Raw genomic sequence first — 27,961 nt, 5'->3', positions numbered from 1 at the left:
TCTCTCAAGAAGTCAAGCAGCCCTATTATTCCTTGTCCTTTACTTCCATGCTCACTAATATGTATGTTGGTCACTGCCCCTGCTTGATATACACTGTTGAGTACTAGCAGGATTGATTCTGGCAGTACCCAAGACTCTGGATCACTAAAATCTATGTTTTGTGTCTCAATTCCTGCAGCACAAGTCGTAATCCTGAATACATTATTTGTAAATGCAAAATAATCCCTGTTGTAGCAACCATTTGCTACAAAACTCCTTGCGTTTTATTGATGAATAAGCATTCAGTCCTTTTTCCAAGGCCCTCCAGTTTTCCATCTATCTCAAGTCTTCTTTTGAATTGTTCCCACGGTGGCTCTTTCATATCCAAGTAGTTCTCAATTTATTTGATCTCCTTCTGATCTTGAACTGTGGTGGATTTGGTCTGTTCCTCCACCACTAGAGGGCAACAGCTGCGTGGGCGCTGCCACGTCGACGTGCTAGAAGAAGACAGATCGTGACGTCAACGCGTTTGAGCGTGCCTACTACGCTCGAACATAAACAAAGGCAGCAATAAACTCAGCTCTCCAGGTATTTTATATGCTAACATTGCCCAACAAATCGGAGAGCGACTTATTTCTGGCGCTATGGAAAACGCATTATTGATGCGAGTGAGTGTTTTTACCGACCAAGGAGGCAGGAAATACATGGAAGATGTGACCGAAGTCATCGTAGAGCCCGAGCCGGGAGAAGACGAGGCGACGTCGGGTGAGCCAGAAGAGACCCGCGGGGGAGACTGTCCGTCCCGCTCTTTGGCTGCGGACGCGCATCCGGAGCTGACTGCTGAACCCGTTGGGTCGCAGCAGGTTTCTGATGCGTCGCGTGAGCCTGTGCGGACGGAGGACCAGTGTATATTAGTGGAAACGACTTCACCGGGAGGTCAGAGCCCGGCGCGAGCCCAGCCGAGCCCGGAGACTCATTCCCGCCGCTCCGTCGCGTTCTTCGCGGTGTTCGACGGGCACGGGGGTCGCGAGGCTGCGCAGTTTGCGCGAGACTATCTGTGGGAGTTTATCAAGAAGCAGCGGGGGTTCTGGTCGGACTGTGACATGGAGGTCTGCGCTGCTCTACGAAAGGGATTTATAGCCTGCCATCACGCGATGTGGAAGAAGCTACGTAAGTTAACCAGCTCGTGACATAAGCCGCCACGCGCTGTCTGTGCGTGCCTCTCCCTCGGTCCGAGCAGAAAGAACATCTCCACCATCTCCAAGTTAGTCTGTGGCCTCGCGTTACATCCTAAAAGTTGTTAACTGTTCACGTTACTTGCTCGCGCGTTACTGGCTCAGACGCGAAAGCCGAATTTGCCAGAATATTCTCCTGGCTCATTAAAGTCGTTGTCCTTTTGACCGTGCATTTACAAAAATGCCCATCTAAATCTAATTCGGCTAACTTTAACCCTTTGCTTCCGCGTGTTGCCATTTAAAATGTACACTGGTGGAGGAGGGATAGTTTTAGCAGCCGAGCTAACGAGGTTAGCAGTTAGCCATGGCTCCAAACAAAGCCCGCCACAGCGGATACCGGAAACCACCCAGAAGTCGGACAATATTTTATTGTTTTCTCGGACTATATATATATATATATATATATATATATATATATATATATATATATATATATATATATATATAGTATATTCATAATCCACATATATTGTGGATATTGTTTATTTTAGTTGCACACGCATATCTTGTTATTACCCATTAGAAAACCTATTAAATCATGACGGAGCCGGTGTGTGCTAGTTACGTCACACAGAGAGAGCACCCTGCATATGCCTGGGCATGTCATGGTGCGTTACAGCTGGTCACACAACGCTGTCAACACTCACTGTCTGTAGCCCACATGACAGCACACAATTGTAAGTGCATACCTCTCATACTAAACTTAAATCTATGGCCGATTCGGTACAATTAATCAGTTCCTACCATTTTGATTATTAGCAATAAATAAATGCAAAGTCGTTTTTAGGAGCATTTATTCTCTGCCCATCATTCTGCTGTGCTGTTATGTGTGGTTCCACTTACTTGAGAAACATATGCAACACACCGTTAATAAGCAGTGAAGATTAAAAATATATATATATATGCGCGCGCAGTACATGTTCTCTCTTTCATCCTCTCAGCTGAATGGCCAAAGACACTCACAGGCCTTCCCAGCACATCGGGCACTACAGCCAGCGTGGTGTTCATCCGCGGAAACCGCATGTATGTGGCTCACGTCGGGGACTCAGCAGTGGTTCTAGGGGTCCAGGATGACCCTTCAGACCCGTTCATCAGAGCCGTGGAAGTCACACAAGACCACAAACCTGAACTCCCCAGAGAGAGGGAGCGTATTGAAGGTCTGGGAGGAAGGTAAGGCGTAACCAACAAATCGCCCAGCCTTTACGCAGTACTAACATTAGAAAGGGTGTTTTTGCAGCCAGGCCGCCACAGCATTCTTCAGGACACATAACCAAAACAAACCTTTCAGTTGGAGAGTCCTTTTAGGATTTAGCTGCAATAAGGGTTCTGATTTGAAGCAAATTGTTGATAATTTGCTGTGACGGTAAACCACAGTTGTAAGTTGATGAAGCACACACTGTAGCAGATGGTGGAAATTCAGGGTAAAAGTAGGGTTATTTTCCTGGAACAAGACCAATGCTAGTTAAGTAAATGGACCTGTACTAGCGCTTTTCTAGTTTTCCGATCACTGAAGGCCCTTTTAACACTACATGACATCATTCACCCATTCATACACTGATGGGAGGGGCTGAGGTGCTATTTGCCCATCAGGAGTATCTAACATTCATACAACATTCACACACCATAGGCACAGCTACGGGAGCAACTTGGGGTTACGTGTCTTAAGAGGACACATAGACATGGGCTAGCGTAGCCGGGGATCAAACCGCCGATCCTCTGATTGAAGGTTGACCCTGCTCAGCACTGAGCCACTTAGTAATAGCTTATTCATTCCCACGACCCCCACCAGACTCCATTTAAAACAAAAAGGCAATTGTAACCTCTTTTACGCAACAGCATATCAAAGTGTTATCTGCTTCGAGGACAATGTCCTTTATGCTGTCGGTTAACATGTCTACTGATAAGATGTTGTTGTAGTGATTGGAGCCTGGCTGGCTTGACAACAACCATGCTTTAATGCTGACATGGCATGCTTTAAAAGGGGTTTATAGTTGTGCTTTAACTGCTCAGCTGTAATGCAGCTTTACTGCATAACATAACAAGATTTAGACAACAAGACAGGTTGTCGTCATGTTAATGGGAATGTCAGCGTGCATGGCCCTACTGCCCAGGCCTAACACCTTAGGCCTGGGCAGTAGGCCCATGGAATGTAACGTCAATCATATTTGGTATACATGGATATTAGTTTATCCCACTTCACCTCTACACGTTAAGTAAAATCCCGACCACATGAGTGACCATGATTGATTTGTCATTGTAGATTTGCACGTAGTGTAATTGGTGAAGGCAGAACGTGTAGCAGCAACATGTCTGCAAAGTCTATAGGCTCTCCCTCATCATGGGCTGCAAGCAGAAGTGTATCCGGAACAGGTGGTGGAGAGGAGGACACTGATTAAAGTATTGTCCCTTGGATAACCCGGACCACCCTCTCCACCACCTACTGCAGGGACAGCGTAGCACTTTCTCCAAGAGACTCATTAGACTTTATAATAACTCACACCGTCAATTGACTCAACATCAACAGCCTTTGCACCGCTTTTGTTGTCTAGTTAGTCACTGTACATTCTTTATGCACTTCATATACTTTGCATTTTTGTACTTTCTTTGTTTAATTTCCTAAATGAATACGGTTTTGTTGTGTGTATTATATTGAGTATTTTGCATCCCTGATATTTGTGTTTTCTATGTAAGTTGCTTGCTACTGTGACAGACTTATTTCCCCTTGGGGATAAATAAAGTATACTTCTATCTATCTATTATTGGGAGCATAAGACAGGCCCTTCCCTTTATTTCATTTGATTTTGAAATGAATACAGGATAGATCATTTATCCACGTGGTTATGGCTAACTCTACATTTTGGAGGAGAAAAACATCATTAACAGTTGTCGGCCTGCCAGATTATTGCTCGATACACATTATATGCTATATATAAATATTACATATGCTATATAAGCTAACAGGCAATGAGGGAAAGCTTTTATTTCTTTGATTTATATTAGTACCGTCGTAGGAAAATGGAATGGAGATTGTGGAAATGTACAAATTTATTTTTTCATCAGACACATTAGTGTGATATTTTTGACACATTTTGGAAGACACTACTTTCAGCACTGCTAGTTTTATTTTGTATATTCCTACTTGCCCCTCCAGTTTCCTGCAATCAAGTTAAGATGTATTAGAGCGGAACAAAGTTTGAATTTTTCCAGCCTTTTGGTGTATTAGTCAATTGTCATTATCCACAGCATCCAGAATGCCTCGGGGTAAATTGCACCAACCAGGATTAACTTTCCAGCAGCACGATTAACTCAATTTCGTTTCAGCCCAGTTTGAACTAAACTGCTTCAATTCTAAACCTCTCCAATCGGAAGGGGAAGTGGAAAATTCCTCAAAAACAGTCAAACAAACACCTCCCAAACCCAATTTGAACAAGAACTGAACATTGTAACCTTCATGAAGTTGGGATTTACAGTAGAGATGAAACCACACTGCATTAGCTTTAGCTCATTCTACCCAGCTGACAGCATAGTGTAGTCCCCACGCATAATCTCTAAAACTGCCTTTGTGAACTGTCTGGATACTTTACTCAATCAGTGGCTTCTCTCACCCATTCTCTTCTCTATCTATCTGCTAACAGTGTTATCAAAAAATCTGGAGTGAACCGGGTTGTCTGGAAGAGGCCACGGCTGAGTCACAACGGCCCAGTCCGTCGGAGCACTGTCATTGACCAGATCCCATTCTTGGCTGTAGCCCGAGCTCTAGGTAGGATAAGTGACTATCAAGGCCATCTCAGGAAAAAAACTGTTTGCAAGGCAGCAAGAATGAATGACTGGAATGATATTGTTGTTTTTATATCTTGTCTTGTAACAAGGAGCTATCGGTTATCATCAGGGATGTAAGAGAATTCAGAGAGTTTTGACAAAGGAGTGTAAATCATTCCAGAGTTTTGGACCCCAGTGATCAATAACCATTATGTTTCAATCTAGTTTAAATGACTTATTTATTCAGGAAAATAGGGATTGATTGCTAGAGTCAGAGAAGAAATGGCCACTTTGATTTAATCGCATTCATAAAACAAATCTGGTGAAAGCTCTCTTTCATCCTGTTGATCAAACGCTTTGCAGCATAGTTTTATGTAAGTGCCTTCTTGGAAAGCAAGCTGGCTTTTATGCAGAATGTTTAAACTCGTAAAAGAGAGGAAAGGCCACCACCAGCAGTCATCATGGAGACTGTATGTTCAAACAGCTACGTTTCTCCTCTCTTACACAGGTGATCTGTGGAGCTACGACTTCTACAGTGGGGAGTTTGTGGTTTCCCCAGAGCCAGACACTAGTGTGGTGACCCTTGACTCCAGAAAACACCGCTACATCATCCTGGGCAGTGATGGTCTGTGGAACATGGTGCCACCTCAAGAGGCGGTCTCCATGTGCCAGAACAATGATGAGGCGATGGTGAGTGAGGAGCTACAGCAGCAAAGACCTGTTTCTGTAACTGCTGCTTACTCTTTAGCTGTTATCATTTGGGATCATTCTAGATGCATGCAGTCCTTTCCTAGCCAACCGGTTTGTAGTCTGTTGTAGATTAAAGGGCTAGCCAAGTAAATATGATCCAAAAGCTCTATAATACTGATATTTGAATGCTAATATAACAGAGTAATAGTCAACCTCATGCCAGACTGTGTCAGTTTAATAACAGCCTTCCATGCTGCAGGCACCATGCGGGGTATCGAGTGCCCGGCAGCTGGTCAGCCATGCTCTGTTGCGGTGGCGCCAGCGCATGCTGCGTGCTGACAACACCAGTGCCATCGTTATCGCCTTGCAGGAGCCGGGGTCCTCCCAGGACGTGCTGCACCATGAGGAGGTGCTGCTGGACTTAGCCAAGGTGTCCCAGTGTCCTCCCACCTCCATATCTCGTGCTGACACTCCTCTCCTTCAGGTGAGGGCAGGACGACAACAAATTTTATTTGCACCCAAAAGTTCCCAAGATTATGAAACCACAGTATTCGGCTCTTGCTTTTGCACGTTACTTTAGCTGATAGCTAGCAGCAGATCCATGAAATAAAGACCCAGGAATCCAGAGTAGAGGGTTTTTAGTGAGGATCTTTCTTGTTTTTGTAAAACTGTGGAAACATAACATGAAAAGACCTTACAAACTGTCCATATAAGTGAATATTAAGCTATGATTCAGCATGAAGCCATTATGCCAGATAAGGTAAGTAGCCATCAACACGAGACTCGGCTGACTAGTTATCGTCTAAGCTAGTTTTAACATTGATGTTAATAGAGAGATGCTAATCGCGACTAGCATATATTGCTACAATAGAAAGGTTATACCAAAACAGTAAACGCACAGAGAATATATTGTAGAAGATATTTACATGCAACATATATAAATACTTACAGACTTAGACCTTCAAAGACTACCAAACCGTGAGAGTGAAAAGTAGCTGCAGCATGTCCTCTCAGTAGAATCAGAAACAAAGTAACTAACTACGGTAAGAGAGGAGGGATAATTCAATGAACGAAAATGCAATTACAATTCTACACCACTTGCCGTCTCTAATGTATGGGATATTGAGATATTATTTGGGATTATAACAAAATGTAAGCATTTTTTTGAGAGAGGGTTCCGATTTATTTTCAATAATCAGTTAATTTTCAATAATAAGTTGAGAACGTGTTGAATTCCTACATACAGCTTTGTGGGGTTGCGTTGCCTTTTATCGAACGGGTGAAAAGTAAAGCTAAACGGGGCTTTCCTGGGGCTCCCAAATCAGTAAATCCAATATACCCAAAAACACACCCAAGACACTTCTGATTATGGTCAGAAACATCGGAGGGGAAACCTCCAGGGCCTGACCTTATTGTTTGGGAAGGTAGGCCTGTGGCCCCCACACTAAAAGGGCTCCAACCAGCTATAGATCTATTATGGTGCACTTAAACATGTGTAACGATGTTCCTGGTTACATTGCGGATTCAGATTTTATTCCCACATACATATGCCATTAAGATATGATGAATTATTATTCATTTTACTCTCCAGCATTGGAAATTGAAAGCTCCATCTTGAACAGAAGTAAGGCCCCTCTTTCACTCTGCACTAGAAAATGCATCACTAAATGTAATGTAGTGCAGTATTAGTGGTTTAGTGAGAACCAAGTGCCTCATTCAAGTTGGCCTCACTTGCCCTGGTTGTTCGCGGCCAGCTGGTGTCTGTACCGGAGCGCCTGCTCCAACAAGCCTGCAATCGTTCTGAGTCTGTGGACACCTCATAAAGCACTGTGTATGTGCCTGTGTAGCATGGAGCTCCTCAGTCATATATGAATATTGTGTTTATTACTATTTCAAGGTTTCTGGAAGATTTGTGTTATTTTCTACAGCGCTATCTGGAAATCAATAGTGTTTTGAAATCAGATTCCCAGGAACAGTTGACATGTAAGCAGTAAACTTTGCCAAAACTCGGAGACCACCTGATTGTATCTTCATAAATGGTGTATTTTAGTATATTTTAATCAAATTTAAAGTCCCAGTCATAGGAAAGAGTAGTAGAGGACATTCACTTGCCTCATTATCCATAGATCTTTATTCAAAATGGTGATGCTGCCTTTGAAATGTAGATTATATGCGAGGTTAGGATAAGACTCTAATTCCTTCCTTTTGTTCTGCATCTCCATTTACTCAGGTGTGGTCATAGAAATATGTTTTCTTACAATGGATTCATATTATTTAGCTTCTTACCTTTCAAAAGAGAAATATGCATATAAGCCTTATACTTAAGGAACTATTCATGATGCATCTTGGGTATGTTATTTTAGGTGGGCTTTTTCCCCGAGGGTTAGGGCTGAACAGGTGTTGTGTAACAACTGTAACATAACACATTGACACACACACACACACACACAGGCGTTGTGTCCTATACTATTCTTAACCCTATTGTTCAAACCACAAGTGTTTTTCCAGTTTAAGTAGACGTGAATAGCTGTGTGGTATTGTGACTATTGACGAAGAAGAATCCTCTCCTTTTATTTCTATTTTAGTGCTGCAGTTTGTCCTCACCGTTTGTAATCTCACTTGTTCTCCTGCAGCGGTCTCTGGAGGAAGACTCTCCCTCCGCCATGTGTGAGCGCCTCCCTGCCTTGGAGCGACGGGACGGACTGTCGGGGAGCAACAGCCTGTACCACATGGATCTGTCTGACCTGTTCACTCTGACTCCACTGGGTCCAAACGGTGGCGCTGAGTTGCCCAGTCAGTCCAGTCCCACTGGCAGGACAGTCAGCGGCAGGACAGTCGGCAGCAAAAGAACTACTGACGGGTCCCCATCAGGCCAGACGGCTAAGAAGGCCCAGCGCAGGACTGCTGACAGGCTGCCGCTGGTCCAACACAACACAGAGAAGAAACAGAAGGAGTCCAATAGCGTCTCGCCCATTCTCCAGCAGCATAACAAGACCACGGTGTGTGTGTGCTGAAACACACACACACACACATAAACCTGCTGCCTTCCACAGTCCACCATGTCTCCAGTGGCATTTCTGTTCCTTATGTTTGCAAAGTGTCCCACACATTCTCCCAGTGCAAACCAGCCTTGCTGTGAAGATTGTGGAGAGACTCGTCTTCGACGATACACACATGAAAACGTAAGGAGTGCTCATTTTCACACACAAAAATAATTCCTTCCTGAAATGCCGATTTAAAGGTGTCTTAATGGTTCCTCTTACTGGTAACCGTTGTAAGAAATACGTATGATTAATAATGCCGGTGCAATTATTATGCATTTTACAGTTGAGTATAAAGTAATTCGTAGTGTCCATGTAAAACAAATATATATTTTTGTACATTCTTTTATTGTTCGATGATAAAACATGAGTATTAAGATGAGCTCCACAACAGCTTTCACGCTCTCCGTATACCATTGTGTGCACACCCTGGGTTTAAACATGTGTATGTACTTTTATCCTCCTCATTTTATTTAATCACTGGAGATTTGTCTTGAATATGAACTGAAGGTGCTGCTACAGTCCCAAACCCGTAAGCTACTGCATTGTGTATACTGATATATAAATCTATGTGATAAGTGTTGGTTGCACTTTTAATCTCTGAAAGTATGCATAATTATGACACATCCCTGCAAAGGTTTTAAGGTTTTAATTACACAATGCATTTTAAGGGACAGATCCATTCTCTTCATCATATTACAATGTTGGAATTTGTAATGAAGCATTACAGTTGAGTTATTTTTTTGGTGTCATCCCCTCCCCTGAGCCAGCTCCACCAGGTCACACATCAGGTAGTGCTGTGTCTGTTCCAGGCACATCACTCCTCTGGGAGGTAGACTTCCTCTGACCCTGAGGGGTCGACACTAAAGCTGGTGTTTACTACCAGTTTGCAGGATTGTGTTGTGCTGCCAGCTCTGGTCGTGTTGGGTTGTTGGACCACCTCAAGCATGTCGGTCCCTACGTCCCAAGTCCATCCTGCTCCCTCGTCCCTTTCCATGTTGTTCCTCTTCTATTCTCCTCACTGCCCCTCCTCGCTCCTAATCGCTCCTCGGAAAATAATGTAAGGTATACGAATGATGTCTCAATCTTTGTAAGACCATGTTACGTGATCATGTATTGTCAATTAGCTAAGTGCAATTAACAGGAATTAGCAGCATTGTGGTTTGCTTCAAAAATATTAAAGGAGCGATAATGTTTATACTCGACACCTCCTCTGTCAATAAAGTCTGTTACTTTGCTCGGGATCCCTGTATGACGTTCATGTTTTTCTCTGTTTTGTTTTTGTTTCACATAAATGTTGGTGTACTCATTTACTCACGTCCCTGATTCAGATGGCTGTGCTAACGGCCTAAAAGTGCATGTGTACAGTGTAAATGTGAAAAATACTTCTCTGGAAATGAACCTATTTAAATAAAAAGCTTTCTGAAGTAAAGTGACTACTGTGGCATTTCTTCTGCTGTGTTTGCTCTGAAGTGATTGTGACATCCCACAATGTTCTCATGCTGAGGACGTGCCTTTGGATTTCAGTGCTTTTGTTTGAATACGGCACTTCTGATGTTGCGTTTTGATTCTTCCCTCTCATTTGACACCCAAATCCTCGTTCTCCTGTTTTTAACCTTTATTCTGCTGCTGCCAATTTCCGTATATTTAAACTTGTTCGAATCCATGGTGTCTGTTGGAAATGTTCACATCATCCTCTTTGGTCCAGTTTCTTCTCATCGCTGCTCCATTACAATGTACTGGTGCTGTATGTATTTACTCTATACTGGATAATGGTCCCTTCTTGATGCTGTTAAACAGTTTGCTGGTGCTCTTTATCATTGTAGTGAAAGTGTTAGTCCTACAAGTTAACCCTTTATTTAATTTACTTTCAATGCTTTAATTTGAAAGAGGTAGAGAGAGAGGCTTGAACGGCCCGACAGGTGACAGGTGCGCAGAGAATGCTCAGAGAACTGAGGCTCTACTGAAAGTGCGGAGAAATTAATTGATTCAACTAAACCTACGTATTGCTACGACTATTCACCTAACTCGCCCAAACGCAACTCAATAAAACTCATGATTCTGGTAATATATCTGACCTCTTGACCCCCCTAACAGAGGTGCTGAGGGAAATGAGCTTTCTTGAAGCCCCCACTTTTCCTGCCTTTTTTAACACTGCAGTTTTACCAGCCTCGTGTTCGCTCATCTTTACAGTCCTCACACATGGTTGTACAGAAAATAAATGAACATTTTAACATCCCTTTAATACAAAGGTTATTTGAAGAAACACAAGAATTTTAACCTTTTCAGGTTACACATTAAAACGTGCCAAGCATTGATATGTCAAGAGTATCTTCTCAATATGCTGTACTGCAAGGTGGATCACGGTCTCTAGCAGACACACTCTATTCCACCCTATGCATCACTATATTATATTAAGGAAATTAAAACACACGGAACAAACCTTAACCTTTAACATTGCAGAACCAAACCTCTCTCCCTATTCTAATGTATGACCCTGAACCCTCAGAGAATCCTGCAGTCTAGATTCTGGGGCCTCCTGAGTCACGGAGAGATCTAATCTTGTCTAAACATCTGAACTTCTTGCATCCAGTTATCTGAATACAGGTCAGAATATAGGGTCACTTCTGCTTTCCATCTGTTGTGTCAGGCAGAAGCCTGTTCACCACAAGGCCCCAAAGTTCATTACTGAGTCCTGTTGACCTTCCTACAGAATTTGGTTATTTTTTACTCTGAAACAATGTAAAGACATGGTATTTTGAAGCGGTCAGCCATATCCTCATGCTCCTCTTGTTTTTAACCTTTATTCTGCTGCTGCCAATTTTTGTATATTCAAACTCTTTCAAATGCATGTGGTGTCTGTTGGAAATGTTCACATCATCCTTTTTGGTCCAGTTTCTTCTCATCCCTGTCCCATTACAATGTACTGGTGCCTGTACTGGTGCTGTATGTATTTACTCTATACTGGATAATGGTCCCTATAGTCCCTTCTTGATGCACATGGCAGTCCCACGCCTGTATTTACCTCTACTCTTGTGTTTATGTCATCATCAATGCAAACTACATGATTCCCATCCAACAATCCTTCCACTACTTGGAACCAGCATGTGTTTAATCACTCCCCACATAATGTTTTATGTGCTTTAAAGTCTCCACACCACCCAGTGCTCCCTCTGTTTAGCCCTTCTATGTATTTATCCCTTAACTTTCTGCATAACCAGCAGCTTCTTTCTTCTTCTGTAACCACACTCCATCTCAGTTCTAGTATCGATGACTCTATAGGGTGATAAAAAACACTCCTGCCCCATCGTCCCAGTCCCTTTCAGATAGACACATGCCCATTTATTACGACACATAAACTCAGTTTTAACCGTGACTCCTGGATACAAAGGTCTATTTTTTTCTTTTACTTTTAACTGTGTATGAACAGAAATCCTGGCCATTAGCAATCATGCTGCTTGTGTTCCACTGGAGGATTGCTAATAATATTACCCAATACATTGTGTTTCTTGACTAGCCTGCACTTAACTCATCTCTTACTTCCTCCAATCTTACACCTCTCAAATCCAGATGATGGACAGCTGCTTTGACCTTTGAACCTCACCGGTTTCCATTGCTCCTTCAACACCTTTTCAGCTTGTTGCACAACACTTATCCCACATTTTCTCCTTGCCACACCCCGCTTGTCAACCAGTTTCAGTCCAGTCTTCCTCACCGCCTCAGCAAGGGACTCTTTTACTCTTTACGCTCCACAGCACCAGTACTGTGTCCGCCTTCACAGTTACGACAAAGTGATGTGATACTCGATCCAAATATTCCACATGCATGATCTACAGCACACCGTGTACATGATCTATATATTTGTGAGTTTGAGCGGAGTCATTTGTTAAACTCCTCCTTCTCCATCAAACCTTTCGACCACATTAAAGAGAGAGAGAGAGAGAGAGAGAGAGAGAGAGAGAGAGAGAGAGAGAGAAATAGAGATAAAGAGTGTCACAGTTACAGCAGTTCACAAATGACATTTGATGATGTTCCACGCGCCCTGGTGGCAAAGGGAGGAACGAATAGGAAGAGAGCCCAGAGTGAGATATGAGAGGATGAAGCAAAAACATAATAATCCCATGACAGGTTGATCATCCTCTCTTCCCATTCGTTCCTCCCTTCGCCACCGTGGAACATCATCAAATGTCATTTGTGAACTGCAGTAACTGAGGCGCTCTTTATCTCTTTCTCTCCTTAATATTGTGTGCTATTGAGTCTGCCTCACAAGGAATAATGGACTCATATGATAATAAACATATAAATGAATCAAATTGTGTACTACATATGGCATGTATCCCAGGAAGGAAAGGGGAAAACACTAAAGTGTTAACACTATGTTTCACCTTTATTGATCGATAGTTCCTTGTTTTAGGAGGCATGTTTGGGGTGTAGCTGCTGGATCAAATCCAATGTTTATTAATGAATCTAAGGTTTGACTGTAATGGTCCTCAAACCTAAATAATATGCACTTATTGGTTTGATATTAGAGAGAAACATTATTGTTTTTAGATCGACACTGTTGCTGGACACTGTTGCCTGAGCAGGACTCAGTTTGGCCTTGACTTGGACAGGACTTGACTAAATTGGTCTATAACTCTGGTTTTAGATAAATCATTTTGCCTCAGAACTAGGACCGTAAATGTGCGTTTTATAAAAAAGTACATTTAGATCAGTATAACACATTTTCAGCTTACCAGTACCATGATCTTGGTCTAACCCTCCGTTGTCTTTTATATTACTTGAATCTCCAAAAGTGAGTGAGTATTTGGATTGTGACACATTGTTGTCACTACTGACCAACTCCCAGCTTTAATTGGAGTATGATTGCATCTACACCAGATCAATCACAGAACGACAGTAAAATACACATACACTCAAATAACGACATGCTGAACTACAGAGGAACCCATGTGATGTGTTCTTGTTGTGTGGATGCCTTTCTCCTCGAATGTGTCTGTTTCCTCAGCTTCAGCCCACAGCACTCGCGAGCATATTGCATCAATTGCACGATTACGTCACTGCGTCAGCGTCGGGACGGGCGAGCGGAACTGCTGTAGGGTCGACGACTAACTGGAGGTGAGGCAGAAAGATGGAGATGAAACAGCGGGTTTAGAATCGTGTCGGTAAATTGGCGACAGCACACTTTCCACGTGGCCTCGCGCCGAAGCGAGTGGTGTCTGCCTTCATCGCGGCGAGGGAGCGAATGTAGGGCGAGTCGGGGAAGGCTGTAGCTGCTGGGATTTCTTCACTGGAGAGGGAAAACAACATGGCTGCGGTGGAGCTCGAATGGATCCCAGAAACACTGTACAACACCGCTATCTCGGCCGTTGTGGACAACTACAGCCGCTCAAGAAGGGACATCCGCTCGCTCCCGGAAAACATCCAGTTCGATGTCTACTACAAGGTGAGGCCGAGCAGGCGAGCTGCGTGTCTGACAGCCGCGAGGCTCCGACGGGTTCGTGTCATCCGCCGCTAGCTGCTAACGTTAGCTCGGCTAGCTGTCGGCGGACCTCGCGCTGGTGTGTTGTTTGGGGTCTAAGCTAGCTGACCGTCCGCTCACACCGCCGTCCATTTGACTAAAGCACGAGACTGCTAGTGTGTCCGTCCGCGTCTCGGTCGTGTCTGTTGACAGCAGCGCCATCATGGACGGTAACCGTTAGCTCGCTAAACGGTCCATGACGTGTGGCAGCGTCGTCCTGTAAAGTGAACGTATACTGGTCTGCTCTGACCCGCTTCTTTTGAAGTAGCCTTTTAAATGTTAAGACGAGCAATGAGGTGTCATTTTGCCACCAGATAAATAACACTAAACAAAAATATATTGTTACTTTGAAGACATGAATATTTGTCCTCCACGTTTAATTGAATGCCACATTGAAGTAAGAGGTCTACACGTCTGCTTTCGAGCCATAATTAGAAATACTGAGATCAAAAACTTCACAGATGGAAGCTGATCTGTTTCTTCAGCCCTCGGATAGATAACTGTACCGACATCTACTTTCCTATTCTGCTCATGTATGATGTCTACTGACACAGCTAGATACACATCATTTATTCCTGGAACAGGTTTTTCGAGAACTTGCAGCAAACAAAGTGACCTGAAACTGTCTTTTTTTAACCACTCCCAATGGCGCTGTGCCGTGACGATACTACCCTCTAACGTTGGTAACATTTAGGTAGCAAGAGGAAAACCAAAGGGAAATCTTTTCCTACAGTGGATTGAACTATTGTTTCTCTCAGACAACGGTCACACAAAGGTCAAAGCACTGTTAACTAGGTTTACTACAAAATACCATGTAGTAAACAGTAAAAATACAAATCAGGTTTCACAGTTAAAATGAATTGAATTACTATAATATACAATATAGTATTGTTAATATATTAAACCATGGGAAAACAGAGATATTGTCTTTCAATACATTAAAACAAGTACCTTCCAGGTTAGTCTCTGGGTGGTAACAAAAGAATGCACAGTCTATCTACAGTAATTTTAAACTGTAACTGTAACTGTATATTTTTTTAACTTTAAAATATTATTCAATTACAGTATAAAAACACAAAAATCCAAAGACGAATGTCAGTTTTATCACATAAAATAAACCAATTAACTAAAATGTGGTTTCCCCTAAAGTTATTGGTGTGATGATTCCACATGTTGGCATTTTTACGCTCAAACTGGTTTTACAACAACAGGATGTCTACATCTGTTTCTACCAGTGTCTTCAGTCGATAAGTCGTCACCATAGTCACCCGGTGTCTCTTCAAGCTCCTGTTGCATCTGCGGGGGCCAGGGGTCATTTCACCTTTGCCCTGAATTCAATAGAAAGTGGCAGTTTTAGACATTGATCTCCAATGGAGGAGGAGTAAAAGATGACCAATATCATGAGGCTCACAGCTCCTCCTCTCGTCTGCTCCACGCTGCATCTGACACATGTGTCTTCAGTCTTGGGTCCAAGGCTGAGTCCTTGTGCAGGAACCTGGATGGCCTCTTGCCGCTAGACAAAACCACAGTAGTCGGGTCTCTGAGTACACGTGACTGAAAGCAACTGAGAAATCAAAAGGGTTACGCTGGAGAACCTTCCATCATACTGGCCAGCAAAAGACTTCATTACTCTAGAACTCTTCTGCTCTTTATGGAAATATGTGGGTTTTTTGGTGGCAAATATTCAAAGCATGTTCAGGAGATTGTGGAGCAGCAGTCAGTCTTCAGCAGAAGTCCACCTGTACAAATACTTTAAATAACCCTTAAACATACCATGCTAAGTGACACTTTGACTACAGATGTGCCGATCACCGGTGCCTGTTGCCTTATAGACGCAAACGCACAACAGGATGAAACAATTACTGAAGGGATGGTCATTTACATTGGCACTGACACTCGTTCCAATGCAATAATTATAGTATCCCATTAATATCTTATTGTTTACAATTTTCCTGTCATAGCATAATGGATCCATGTCAGTTTTATAGGGACCTGAGCCACCTGAGATGAGAGTGCATGCCCGAGTTTCAGACGGGACATTCTGCACCTCTCCACCTCACATGCTACTAATCGGTTAACTGTCGACTCATCACTGTGCTCCTGATGGAAAAGTTAACGGATGTATTATTGTCCCTCAGCTTTACCAGCAGGGCCGGCTCTGCCAGCTGGGGGGAGAGTTCTGTGAGCTGGAGGTGTTTGCTAAAGTACTGCGGGCTTCAGACAAAAGGTAAGAATATTATGGGACCAAGCTGTGCCTGAAAGATGGCACCGTTTTCACTCGGCCATCGGACGTCCTAACAAGATGGTGTTGACAAGATAGTTAACAGAGCACCTTTTGCTCTATGTGCTGTATTTATTAAATAGTGGGTACGGTTTGGTGTATGGACATTACCAAAACCACTGTTGACAAGCATGTCTTGTGGTGGCCATTTGTCAGAACAATCTAAATCAAACTTAAATCAAAGGGCCACTGATGCATCATGGGTATAAGCTGGCCAAATGTCAGTGTACATGCAAGTTTCTGTGTTTGTCAGGATTTTCTTTCTTCTCAAAAAAACAAGCAAACAAATAAATCCTGGCTATTGCTGCCTAAAACTTTCTGGTGGTATAACCGCACAAACACTGTGTTGCCCAATTACAAGCAAAGCAATAAACACAAAATACTACAAAAGAAAAAGTTATACAAATAGCAAAAGAAAAATGTAGCTTCTCAAATGTCAGGATTCTCTGCTTTTCCTTGTCTTAAATGATGTTAAGCTGAATGCCTCTTAGGTTTATGACTTATTTGGACAAAACAAGATATTTGAAGAATTGTAATGTTTCACTATTTTCATTTTATAGACGGAACGATTATCGAGAGGAAAATCAGCTCATTACTTGATGACTTGTATTTGTGATGTTGGGCTGTATAAAATAAACTGAATTGAATGATAATCTCCAGTATCTTCAGTTTAGCTCATATGATTATTCATTTGGAAGAATACATTCTGAGACATTGATCATCCAAACTGAACTTTTGTCCACGTGGGCTTTCTTATGTTTCATTCTCCCCAGTCCATCGCTCACCTGACCTACTTTCACGTAGCTGTTTTTATCAAACCCATTAAGTGCCAGTTGCCCATGAGTTTAACGAAGCCATTTTAAGTTCTGTATCACACTCTGCTGCCATTCAGTCTGGAGGAAAAGGGGTTTGTGAAAGTCAACAAATGTCACACTGCTATAGGAGCGGGGTAAAATGTAACGCACTGTGCACAATAAGGTGACCCTTCAGGTGAAGGTACATTATTGATGCTCTTTTCACAATGTAATGTGTGCTGTGTTCTTGCTTTCAACCTTCACCGATGGCTTAATGAGAGCAGCAGGGCAGCCGTCCTCAGCATTGTTATGCACTCATCAGCCAGATGTTTGTGCCGTCTGTTCACACTACTGAGTTGTTTCTTTTCTAAGTGAAATAGTTAAATGTAACAAGCAACACATGACCATTTATAGTTATGCCTTCCACTGACACGGCCCATTCTTTGGTCTTCTCCACTGCAGACACCTCCTGCACCACTGCTTTCAAGCGCTCATGGACCACGGTGTGAAAGTGGCCTCGGTTCTGGCAAACTCCTTCAGCCGTCGCTGCTCCTACATCGCAGAGTCGGACGCCCATGTCAAAGAGAAGGCCATCCAGTTTGGCTTCGTGCTGGGTAAATGGTTTGGGAAGGGGACAGCCGATGTCACTGCTGTGTCTCATACACGATCTCCAACAGTGGTGGTCATAAGATCTGCAGCAGGGTTATACATTCATTTTTTACTGGTCAGATGTACATGAGGGTTTTGCGTCGTGCACACACGCACAGAATTTTTCTCCCAGGCTATCGTAAATATCCCAAATGTGAACTTGCCAAGAGAATTGCACGAGTGCATCTCTAGAAGCCCTTCCTTCCATTCACTGATGTTATTATAACTCCGGTGAAAAATACATCGGGTGTCTTCAAATATATTCAATTGTTCCACATTTATTATGACGACGCATGATGCACTGTTGGGGAAATGTCAAGTCTATTCTACTTAAGACGTTACATATAATAAAACCGTGCCTCCTCATATAATTGCTGATGATATGAAAAAAAATATGCCCTAGACCTGTGCATTTATCCAAAGCCGGCACAGTGTTCTAGGGAGGGTTTCTAATCTTTGATGTTGTGGAATCTGTCGTCATTCGTCTCCAGAAGACGAGGCAGTGGGACATCTGTTAGTGCTCTGTTCTCATAATGATACACTAGATGTGTGGTTGGTGATCCTGCTCTAGAAATTAGTTTCTCTGAAGATGTGTTGCTTCTCCACATAGTTTGCACTGTAAGGTGTATTTTGAATGGAGTATTTCAAATAATACTTTTAATACTGAGCATATATAGCCACCAGTGACCACAGGTGATGCTGAATCTATTTCCCTTCTGATTTGAAGGCGGTGGGATTAATCTGATGCCTCTTGATTGTAGGGGGCTTCTTGTCGGACGCAGGCTGGTATGGAGATGCAGAGAAAGTGTTTCTGTCATGCCTGCAGCTGTGCACGCTCCACAGTGAGGTCCTCCACTGCTTCCGGGCGGTGGAATGCTGCGTCAGGTCAGTCTCTGAAGCTCTGGACGTCTTGTGTCTGCTTGTATCTCCCAGGAATTCTCTCACCCAAGACTCGGGATGTCCGTTTGGTGGGTTCGTTAAGCTTTCGATAGCCAAACACCCAGTAATCCCTAAACGGCAGATTCCTTCACTTCTGCCATCTCTCCTCCACGTTTGTCCTATTTAGTGGTGCAACCTCGACCCGTGCAACTGCTGTTGCTGGCTCTTTCTTTTGTTTTGGCAAAGTAAATTGTGTGTGTGTGTGTGTGTGTGTGTGTGTGTGTGTGTGTGTGTGTGTGTGTGTGTGTGTGTGTGTGTGTGTGTGTGTGTGTGTGTGTGTGTGTGTGTGTGTGTGAGAATGGTATCCGTCCCATGGCCTTCCCATTCAGTAATGCAGAAGTCATATCAATATTCCAATGGTGGCATCCAGCAACTCCTAGAGAGGCAGCTGTGTGAGAACAAATCAGTACAATATTTACCTCTGAGAAGTAGTGGAGTAAAAAGTACAATATTGTTTGGGTGGGTGTCGCTCCTCAAAAGTGTTTTATATTTATGTTGACATCCAGTACCTAAGTGTCCCTCTGCTGTGTGCACAGGCTGCTTCATGTCCGCAACGGCAACTGTAAGTACCACCTGGGGGAGGAAACCTTCAAGCTCGCTCAGTCTTACATGGACAAACTAGCCAAACATGGCCACCTGGCCAACAAGGCAGCGCTGTATGGCGAGCTTTGTGCCTTGCTCTTCGCCAAAAGCCACTATGACGAGGTATGTATGTCTGACCCCCGATGACTGGGACAAAGCTAGCTCTTGTATGTGTTGCTTAGGGCAAGTGCTTCTAATTTACATGGTTTGAATTATCGAGTGTGAGTGGTGTTGTTATCAGTGTTCATACGCTCATGGAAAACCTGGAAAAGTCATGGAATTTTAAAATGGTTATTTCCAGGCTTGGAAAAGTCTCAAAGGTTTTGGAAAGGTTATGGAAATTTGTTATATTCATGCGTTCATGACGTTCATTTACGCTGAGTTGGAAATGATTAATATGCTTTTTAAAGAAAGACGCTCAAAATATAAGCAGGCATACATACAGGCATCTATATAAATGTTTATTCTTTTAATCAAACTATTGTCTCATTCATTTGTGTCATTTAAGGTTTACTGTATGCTTTGTATTCTCATTGTTAGTTTAAATACTACATTTACTCACTTTTTACTGTTTACACCCAGATTTCACTAAATGTTTGGTCATAGAAATTTGGTTTAAAGTCATGGAAATCCATTGGTCAAAATGTGTATGAACCCTGTGATATGCTCCACACACACACATGAATTCAGTGTAAAACCTGTATCTTTTACCTGCTTTTTTCAGGCATACCGATGGTGTATAGAGGCTATGAAGGAAATTAGTCCAGGGCTGCCTGTCAAAGTAGTGGTTGATGTCCTCCGGCAAGCCTCCAAGGTCTATGTTCTTTTATATTCCAAGATATTATTGAGTTATTCTGTCTTGGACAGCAATGTGGTAAAGAAATGCCTCTTCTTTCCGCTGTAGGCCTGCGTGGTCAAGAGGGAGTTCAGAAAAGCTGAGCAGCTGATCAAACACGCAGTGTTTCTAGCGAGGTAACCTGCTGTGTCTTCTGCAGACTCCACACTATTCTTGTTCTTTTCCTCATCATGAGTTCTGATGTCGTGTTTTTGTGTCTCACAGAGAACATTTTGGGCACAAGCATCCGAAGTACTCCGATACGCTGCTAGATTATGGATTTTACTTATTAAATGTAGACAACATTTGCCAATCCGTTGCTATTTACCAGGTGAGTAGACGGGCTGGCTCGTCTATATTCGTTCAGTCCTTCTTTTTTTTGATGTACAGTACAATGAAAAGTTATTTCTTTGTGTGCAAACCCCAGACGGCGCTGGACATCCGACAGTCTGTGTTCGGAGGGAAGAACATCCACGTCGCCACAGCCCATGAAGACCTGGCCTACTCCTCGTATGTGCACCAGTATAGCTCTGGGAAATTTGACAACGCTCTGTGAGTACAGTAACTCTTCCTAACTCTGAACTAGATGCAGCACAAGAACATGACTCGTTCTGTGCCCTCTTAGTCCCTGTATGGGATTTATGTTTATTAGGCTGCATGCTCTGGACGTGGGCCATTTTCAAATGTTATAAAAGCAAAATGTTCCCTTTAGACACAGCGACAGATGATGGCAATAGTGTTTCTCTGTGTGTTTGAACCGATTCAGTTTCCTGTATACGAAGTCCCTGATTAAATGTTGACCCCGATGTGAGCGCCAAAACAACTTTCCTCATGGGAAACACTTTACTTTCTTGGAAGTGTTTTTCCTGAATAAAATACAGTTTCCAGTCACGTTTTAAGTTTCATGAAATGTTTGGTTCAGCTGCAGTTTGTCCCTCAGATTCCATGCGGAACGTGCCATAGACATCATAACTCATATTCTGCCTGAGGACCATCTGCTGCTGGCCTCCTCCAAGCGAGTCAAAGGTAAGGCCCGTTTCCTGGAGACACTGGGCTTCTGCCCACTGTGTGGAGGGCACAGTGGGGAATACCAGGCAGTCTTATCTTAAAACCAGGATCATGGAATGTCCCAAAGGATTGAAATATCTAATCGCAGGATTATCCATAGTTCAGCACACATTAGTTGCAGTTCATCTTTATCTGTTCAAAATGTTTTGTCAAGTATTTTATATTCTTATTGGGAATACATGGGAGTGGACAAATATTCTTCCTTTTTATGCAAGCGTGTGTGTATTTATTATTGGAAATTAATTAATAACACAAAATAATTGACAATTAAACGTTCATAAACCCGCTTGGCAGACAAGTATATGCTCATATCTTAAGGTCATCAACTCAAGCCCAATAGCAGCAGACTGTGTGTTCAGTGTAGGGCTTCACTCAAATGAACCTTTGAATGTCTGCGTCATATTTCATGGGGAAAATAGGATTTCGTGTCACTGTGGTTGTATATAAATGTAATTGCATGGTGCTGTTGGATTGCTGATGGACCACCCCGTTAATACAGGGCCTTCCTTTGTGATTTTTCACCGGGGATTGCGAAAGTCTGAACGCCAAAAAATATGATTTAAAGCCACTTTTTATTTATTTTTTATTGCCTAAATACATCGATCAGTTTTTCAAAACATTTAGACTTTTGGACTGAAGCCGGAGAGCATTAAAGACAGCGCCGCGTCACGAGAGAGAGAGGAAACCCGGTTAATAGTCTCTAACTCCCCCGCTACTTTAGCTCTCTGCTCTTTTTCCATAAGTTGTTGGATCGCGAAGGCAGTTCATATGTGCAGTCCATCTGATTTAATGCGTTTAACTCTTTAATAGCTCTTCTGTCAATCAGTGCAACACATGTGCATTTAATGTGTGTGTGTGTGTGTGTATATATGTGTATATATATATATATATCTAGTTTAATGTTGCTCTTTAAGGAATTGGGAAGGTAACCGTGAAGTTAAAAGGGTGGATGGTAAACAAAATGACACAGCGCTGTGGCTCCACTATTTATCTAATATGTGCTTCATCATCCTTTATTTCCCTCAGCTCTTATTCTGGAGGAAATCGCCATTGACTGCCACAATAAGGAGACAGAAGAGCGCCTCCTTCAGGAGGCTCACGACCTTCACCTCTCCTCACTGCAGCTGGCAAAGAAGGCCTTCGGAGAGTTCAACGTCCAGACGGCCAAACACTATGGCAACCTTGGACGACTGTACCAGTCCATGAGGAAGTTCAAGGTGGATGGAGATTAAGATGTTGTGTGTTTGTTTCTGTGTACCTGTGTGTCCAAACCAATTCCCGCAGGATTTTTCACCGTAATATTTAGGCATTAAAGACTAACTCAACTACTAACCAATATTTGTTTGGCTCAAAACCAATGTATCTGGGTGTTTAGTAGTGTTGTTGAAGGATTCTGGTTCAAATCTTGATATTTTAGTGCAAGTAAGTATTAGAATTGTACATATTGTGTTATAAAACCCAGCTATTGCACTTGAATTTAGCTCTTGGCTGATTTGGAGCCAGGTGACTTATACAGCACCAACGAACCTCCCTTACTCGCAGCTCTTCCGCTCTGACCTGGTTATAGTCTCTGCGTCTCCCCACAGGGTTCACAACACCACGGTGCACATGCAGTCCGCCCTCTGCTGCTCTGTTGGCAACAACATCAGCTTAAATTGCACAAGAAGCAAACCCTTTTTTATTTTTCCCTTGATCTTTGTGTGTTTTGTGTAACCAGGAGGCCGAGGAGATGCACATCAAAGCCATCCAGATCAAGGAGCAGCTTCTGGGCCACGAGGACTACGAGGTGGCCCTGTCTGTGGGTCACCTGGCCTCCCTCTACAACTACGACATGAATCAGTATGAAGACGCAGAGAGGCTCTACCTGCGCTCCATCGCTATCGGTCAGACACAGGGTCATTTCAGTTCTTACTTCCTCCCTCCACCGTAGAAACCATACCGTAGATCCCCAGGGAGCTGCTGAATATGTCTTATCCGATCCTATGAAGGGAACCTCGGAGCCGGTTAGACATTCAGCACAGGTTATCATGGTGAAAAACAAGCCTACTTATAGATACCACAAAGCCTGGGTTAAGCTCATGGATAGCTGGATAGCTCTCTAATCTAGCTCTGTGAATCAGGCTGGTAAACAGAGGCCGTTTCTCAATACCCAAGTACACAAGTACGGACTTGTGAACTTTTGGAGTCTGGACTTGGGAGTCCAGACTCTCAAGGACAGGAGAACACAGGACGGTCTTTCTGCAATTGGAACAGCAGTTGACTTGATGACGTCACCACCTCAGCTGTTGTTGTCATGGTTACTCTGATTCTTCACTGTAAAGTATTTTCACAGTCAAACAAAATATGATAACCCTGCTTTTTTTGTACTGGTTTCACAGACATACACATGTCATTGTATATATATTGTGTGTGTGTGTGTGTGTGTGTGTATATATATATATATATATATATATACACATACTATTATGTTTGTATATATACACACACACACACAGAGATACACATCTCATTGTATTTATATTGTGTTTATAAATATGTATTTTATATAATACTTATATAGATACACATAATTGTATATATTATATGTGTATAAATATGTATTATATATATATATATATATATATATATATATATATATATATATATATATATATATATATATATATATATATATATATATATATATATATATATACATACATACACATATAATTGCAAACAATTCGGTCAAAAGTAATAAGACACCGCTGTAGTTCAAAGTAAAAGTTAAATTAAAATCTTAAGTTATAAACCTTAACCTTTCCCTCAGTCAAACTGATTTAATGTGACTGTGAATAAATAATAATGATTGCTTGTTAAATCCTCGAAACAGAATTATATCTCATGTTTAATCGATACGGAGACATCGGAGCCAGCGGATCATTTCAAAAAGTCCAGCCGAGATCAGGCTGCTCTCGGCGGGCAGCAGAGCGCTGACGGCCCGGTGCTGCGGGGCTCACGGTCCCGCGAGCAGGACCTCAACCCGTCGGCGTATCTTTTTAAGTCGGCCGATTCTTGAGAAAGCGACCACAGATTTGATGCTTAAACAACTAACTTCTCGCCTGAAAACATCCTAAAATTACATTTTGTGACTCAACAACGGTAGTATTCAGAGAATGTCAACTTTCAGTTATGAGTTTTCTCATCCGTCATTGTTCCCCGTTTGCTGGTTCGAAATGCATTCTGGGATATTGGCTCTCTCAAGAACGCTCAAGTCTGCTCTGATGCATCCCCGGTAAAATGGGCGGATCAAGTCACATCCGGGCATTTTCACCGTTCTTGGCGAGAAGCGGACTTTTGAATTGGAACAGTACTTGGGCCGCGACTGATGACGTTTCACGAGTCCACGAGAACACAAGTACAGAGAAGAACGCTGATTGAGAAACGGCCAGTGTTTTTCTTCCTGCTCCCATGAGCACATCGAGTTCTGAACCAGCTCAGTCTGCTTCTCTCTTGACACTCGCCTCTGATGCGTCATGTCTGCCCAGGGCTGAATAGCCCACGGTGGGGCTTCCTGTTTGGCATCAGCAGAAAAAAGTTTAAAAAGTTAAAAAAAAACATTTGGCAAGTTCAAATAATTAAATGTTTAAAATGTTTTGCCAAAACTGGACTTACAGTGCAATGTGTAATACATGCTCCACACAAATATGGGTCAGCATTTCACCTCTGCTACTGGAAGCCAACTACAAAATTCACAGTATGTAGGACTTAATAGTTAGTTAATGCCAATGGAATTGCCCCAAAATGATGCTTAAATTTGAGCCTCAATTTAATTTAAATGGGTGAGTTGTGTAATTATTAACCCCCTGTCCAGTTGTTATGAAAGGAGAACTCGGCTATCGAGCCCAAAACCTTTTTTTGTACCAGGCTGGGATGTTTATTTTTGCTGTAAAGTTTGCCATTTTTAACATGGTGGTCTTTTAGAGCCAGCCTCAAGTGGCCATTTGGGGAACTGCCATTTCTTTGCATTTCTGCGTTTGCTTCGTTTCTGAGGTTGCCGCTTGATTACAGCTTCGGGATTATCAGAAGAGTTGACAACTGATCATCGTTGGACTGATCAAATAAGCGCTCTAGAATGATGGTGTGTGTGTGATTTTGCTTGTGTCTTCACAGGTAAGAAGCTGTTTGGAGAGGGTTACAGTGGGCTGGAGTACGACTACCGAGGCCTGATCAAGCTCTACAACTCTGTGGGAAACTACGAGAAGGTGTTTGAGTACCACAACGTGCTGTCCAACTGGAACCGGCTGAGGGACCGGCAGTTTGCCGTGGCGGATGCCCTGGAGGATGTCAACACTACGCCCCAGCAGACCCAGGAGGTGGTACAAGCTTTCCTATTGGCTCAGAGCCTAGGCCCCACCCGTCCCTGTCTCGGCTGATTTTTATGAGGGAAGAGAGGGGGGAGACGCGTGGGCTTTAGCGGTGAGGACACGTACTGAGCCCAAATGTGATGCTTCAGTCGCACACAGTTATTAGACATGCACAGTAAATTCAAGCATCACCGGCGATTTCAGTTGGCTGCATAGTCTCTGCAGATACCAGAACACACCGACACACACACACACACACACACACACACACACACACACACACACACATTTAGCAAGAAAAAAAGAAAGTAGAGACACCGTTATCAAACCTCATCGACATTTAAAACCCTCAAGATACAACTCCAGACTGGATGCAGTTTCACCCCACAGTGCGGACTGTTGCATTTCTCTGAGAGGAAGAGGACATGTGACTGAGCGAGCGTGGGGGGGGCGGGACAACCCCCAACCAACAAATGATCTCTCCTCTTCTCTTCTCTCGCTCGCCTTTTTCTTTTTGGAATCGGAGGAGTTTTTGTTTTTGTTCCTGCTTTTGTATGTGAACCCGTGTAGCTATGAATTCCACGAGACGTGTCACAGACCCAAACCCTGTTTCTCCAGGGCTACGGACTCCACAGTAGCTGCTCCCCCAACGTCATCTGTGAAAAACCTTGAACCCACATCCATCAGCATCATCGCTTGATGGATCAGAAGAAAAATGTCATATTTTTGACACTTGTACAGTAAAACAATACAGCCGATTGTACACTTTTTATTTTTTTTTATCTCTTTGCAAAGAAATGAAAGTGGACCCTGAGAGAACTCCTGTTTTGAGCTGCTTGTTGGGAGAGAGATTACAAACCGTGGAATGTGTTCAACCAGTGGGTGTATTGACACACACACACACACACACACACACACACACACACACACACACACACACACACACACACACACAGGTCTTGTTTTCAATATATATTTCATCTTTTTCTTTTTTTTTTTTAAATCTGTTTCCAGCTTAGTACCTACAATAATTAAAATGCCAACAGTGTGTATGCAAAATAGTATGTGGATGTAGTCCTCTGTATCTGCTTCTCTGACCTGGAGGAACGGCTCAACACTTTTACTTTCAACAAGGGACTTGATAGGAGTGAAAAGAGGAAGATGCTACATGTACAGAGGCGCAGGAGCCTCCCTTTGGTAATGTTGAGGGGTGTGTGTGTGTGTGTGTGTGTGCGTGTGTGTGCGTGTTTGTGTGTGTGTGCACACACAGATAGAACTCTGGGTTCCCAAGTGCTCCACTGATGATTACCAGCCTTACACCAGCTTGCAGTTATCTGTCTGTAGACGGACCCGTACTCTTAAGTGCTAAATAAACTATTCTACCCTTATGGGCACTACACTGGGGACCAATGTTGTATATGTGGGTGTGTGCATGTGTTGCCAGCCTGTTGACCTGTGCATCTGGCCTTTCCTCTCCTCTCCTGTCAAATATCCTGTTAGTGCCCAGTCCCAGATGTTTTTCCATCAGCCTGACCACCCGGATCGTTGCTGTCCAGAATCTTATCCGTTGTGTCGTCAGGGTGCTAGTCTGCTATCACAAGGAACCACTGGGAGAGATCACCCTGAACACAACCAGTAGCACCAGTTTGTGTCTGTTTGTAAGGACTCATGTCCATGACCACGAGTCTTTGCTGGCAGACGCTTCACACGCCGGTGCTTGTCTAAATGTAGCACTTTGAAACGATCGGATCACTTGACCAAAAGTTTACACGTTACCAAGTTGGGCCTGTAGAAGTGAAAACCACACAGTATTTAGAAAGGTGGAACATTTCTGTAGTGTTCTTCCCACTTTGGTGACCCCCGATGTGGGTCCAGATCCACAGTTTAAGCATCCCTGCTGTTGTGGTATCTGTCCTTGCAGATAGTTTTGAATCCAAATCGGACTGAAAGAAATAGTTCCTCAGAAAACTGCAGTAGCAGGGACACGTAGAACACTACAAATGAAATCCCATTCCCGTTTGTTGTCAGTGGGTGGAGGCAGACGTGTCAGAGATGGATATATCTAAACCGTGGGAAAACAGAAACAAGTAATATTTGCATGGCTAAATACCATCACAGGTAAGTTAAAAAGCAGAATGAATAGTCACGGAGTCGTCATGGATGAATTGAGATTTCCTCTGATGGGAAACGTTGTCCGGCTTTCAACTTAATTTCTGCAACACTCATGGAAAACGCGTCGCCTT

At 43.0% G+C, this 27,961-nt stretch overlaps 2 protein-coding genes across 2 annotated transcripts; both read left to right on the top strand.

The window, feature by feature from the left end:
• Window positions 1–614: 614 nt before the first annotated feature.
• On the top strand, window positions 615–10,100 carry LOC306742242 (protein phosphatase 1D-like). The gene is made up of 6 exons (XM_079224590.1): window positions 615–1,149; window positions 2,156–2,384; window positions 4,850–4,974; window positions 5,482–5,663; window positions 5,923–6,147; window positions 8,297–10,100. Exons 1-6 carry the CDS (start codon window positions 624–626, stop codon window positions 8,675–8,677), a joined length of 1,668 nt encoding a protein of 555 aa, XP_079080716.1. The 5' UTR covers window positions 615–623; the 3' UTR covers window positions 8,678–10,100.
• A 3,897-nt stretch (window positions 10,101–13,997) lies between these two features.
• appbp2 (amyloid beta precursor protein (cytoplasmic tail) binding protein 2) lies at window positions 13,998–27,097 on the top strand. The gene is made up of 13 exons (XM_079225505.1): window positions 13,998–14,150; window positions 16,364–16,452; window positions 17,763–17,914; window positions 18,710–18,833; window positions 19,424–19,592; window positions 20,194–20,283; window positions 20,374–20,441; window positions 20,530–20,635; window positions 20,732–20,856; window positions 21,245–21,330; window positions 22,399–22,589; window positions 23,090–23,255; window positions 25,525–27,097. Exons 1-13 carry the CDS (start codon window positions 14,013–14,015, stop codon window positions 25,785–25,787), a joined length of 1,767 nt encoding a protein of 588 aa, XP_079081631.1. The 5' UTR covers window positions 13,998–14,012; the 3' UTR covers window positions 25,788–27,097.
• The last annotated feature ends 864 nt before the right edge of the window (window positions 27,098–27,961 follow it).

Source organism: Taurulus bubalis (genome assembly GCF_910589615.1).
Source record: "Taurulus bubalis genome assembly, chromosome: 10".
NCBI classification, from domain to species: Eukaryota; Metazoa; Chordata; class Actinopteri; order Perciformes; family Cottidae; genus Taurulus; species Taurulus bubalis.
The sequence above is the reverse complement of the archived record's forward strand: the minus strand, read 5'-3'. Positions and strand labels throughout refer to the sequence as shown.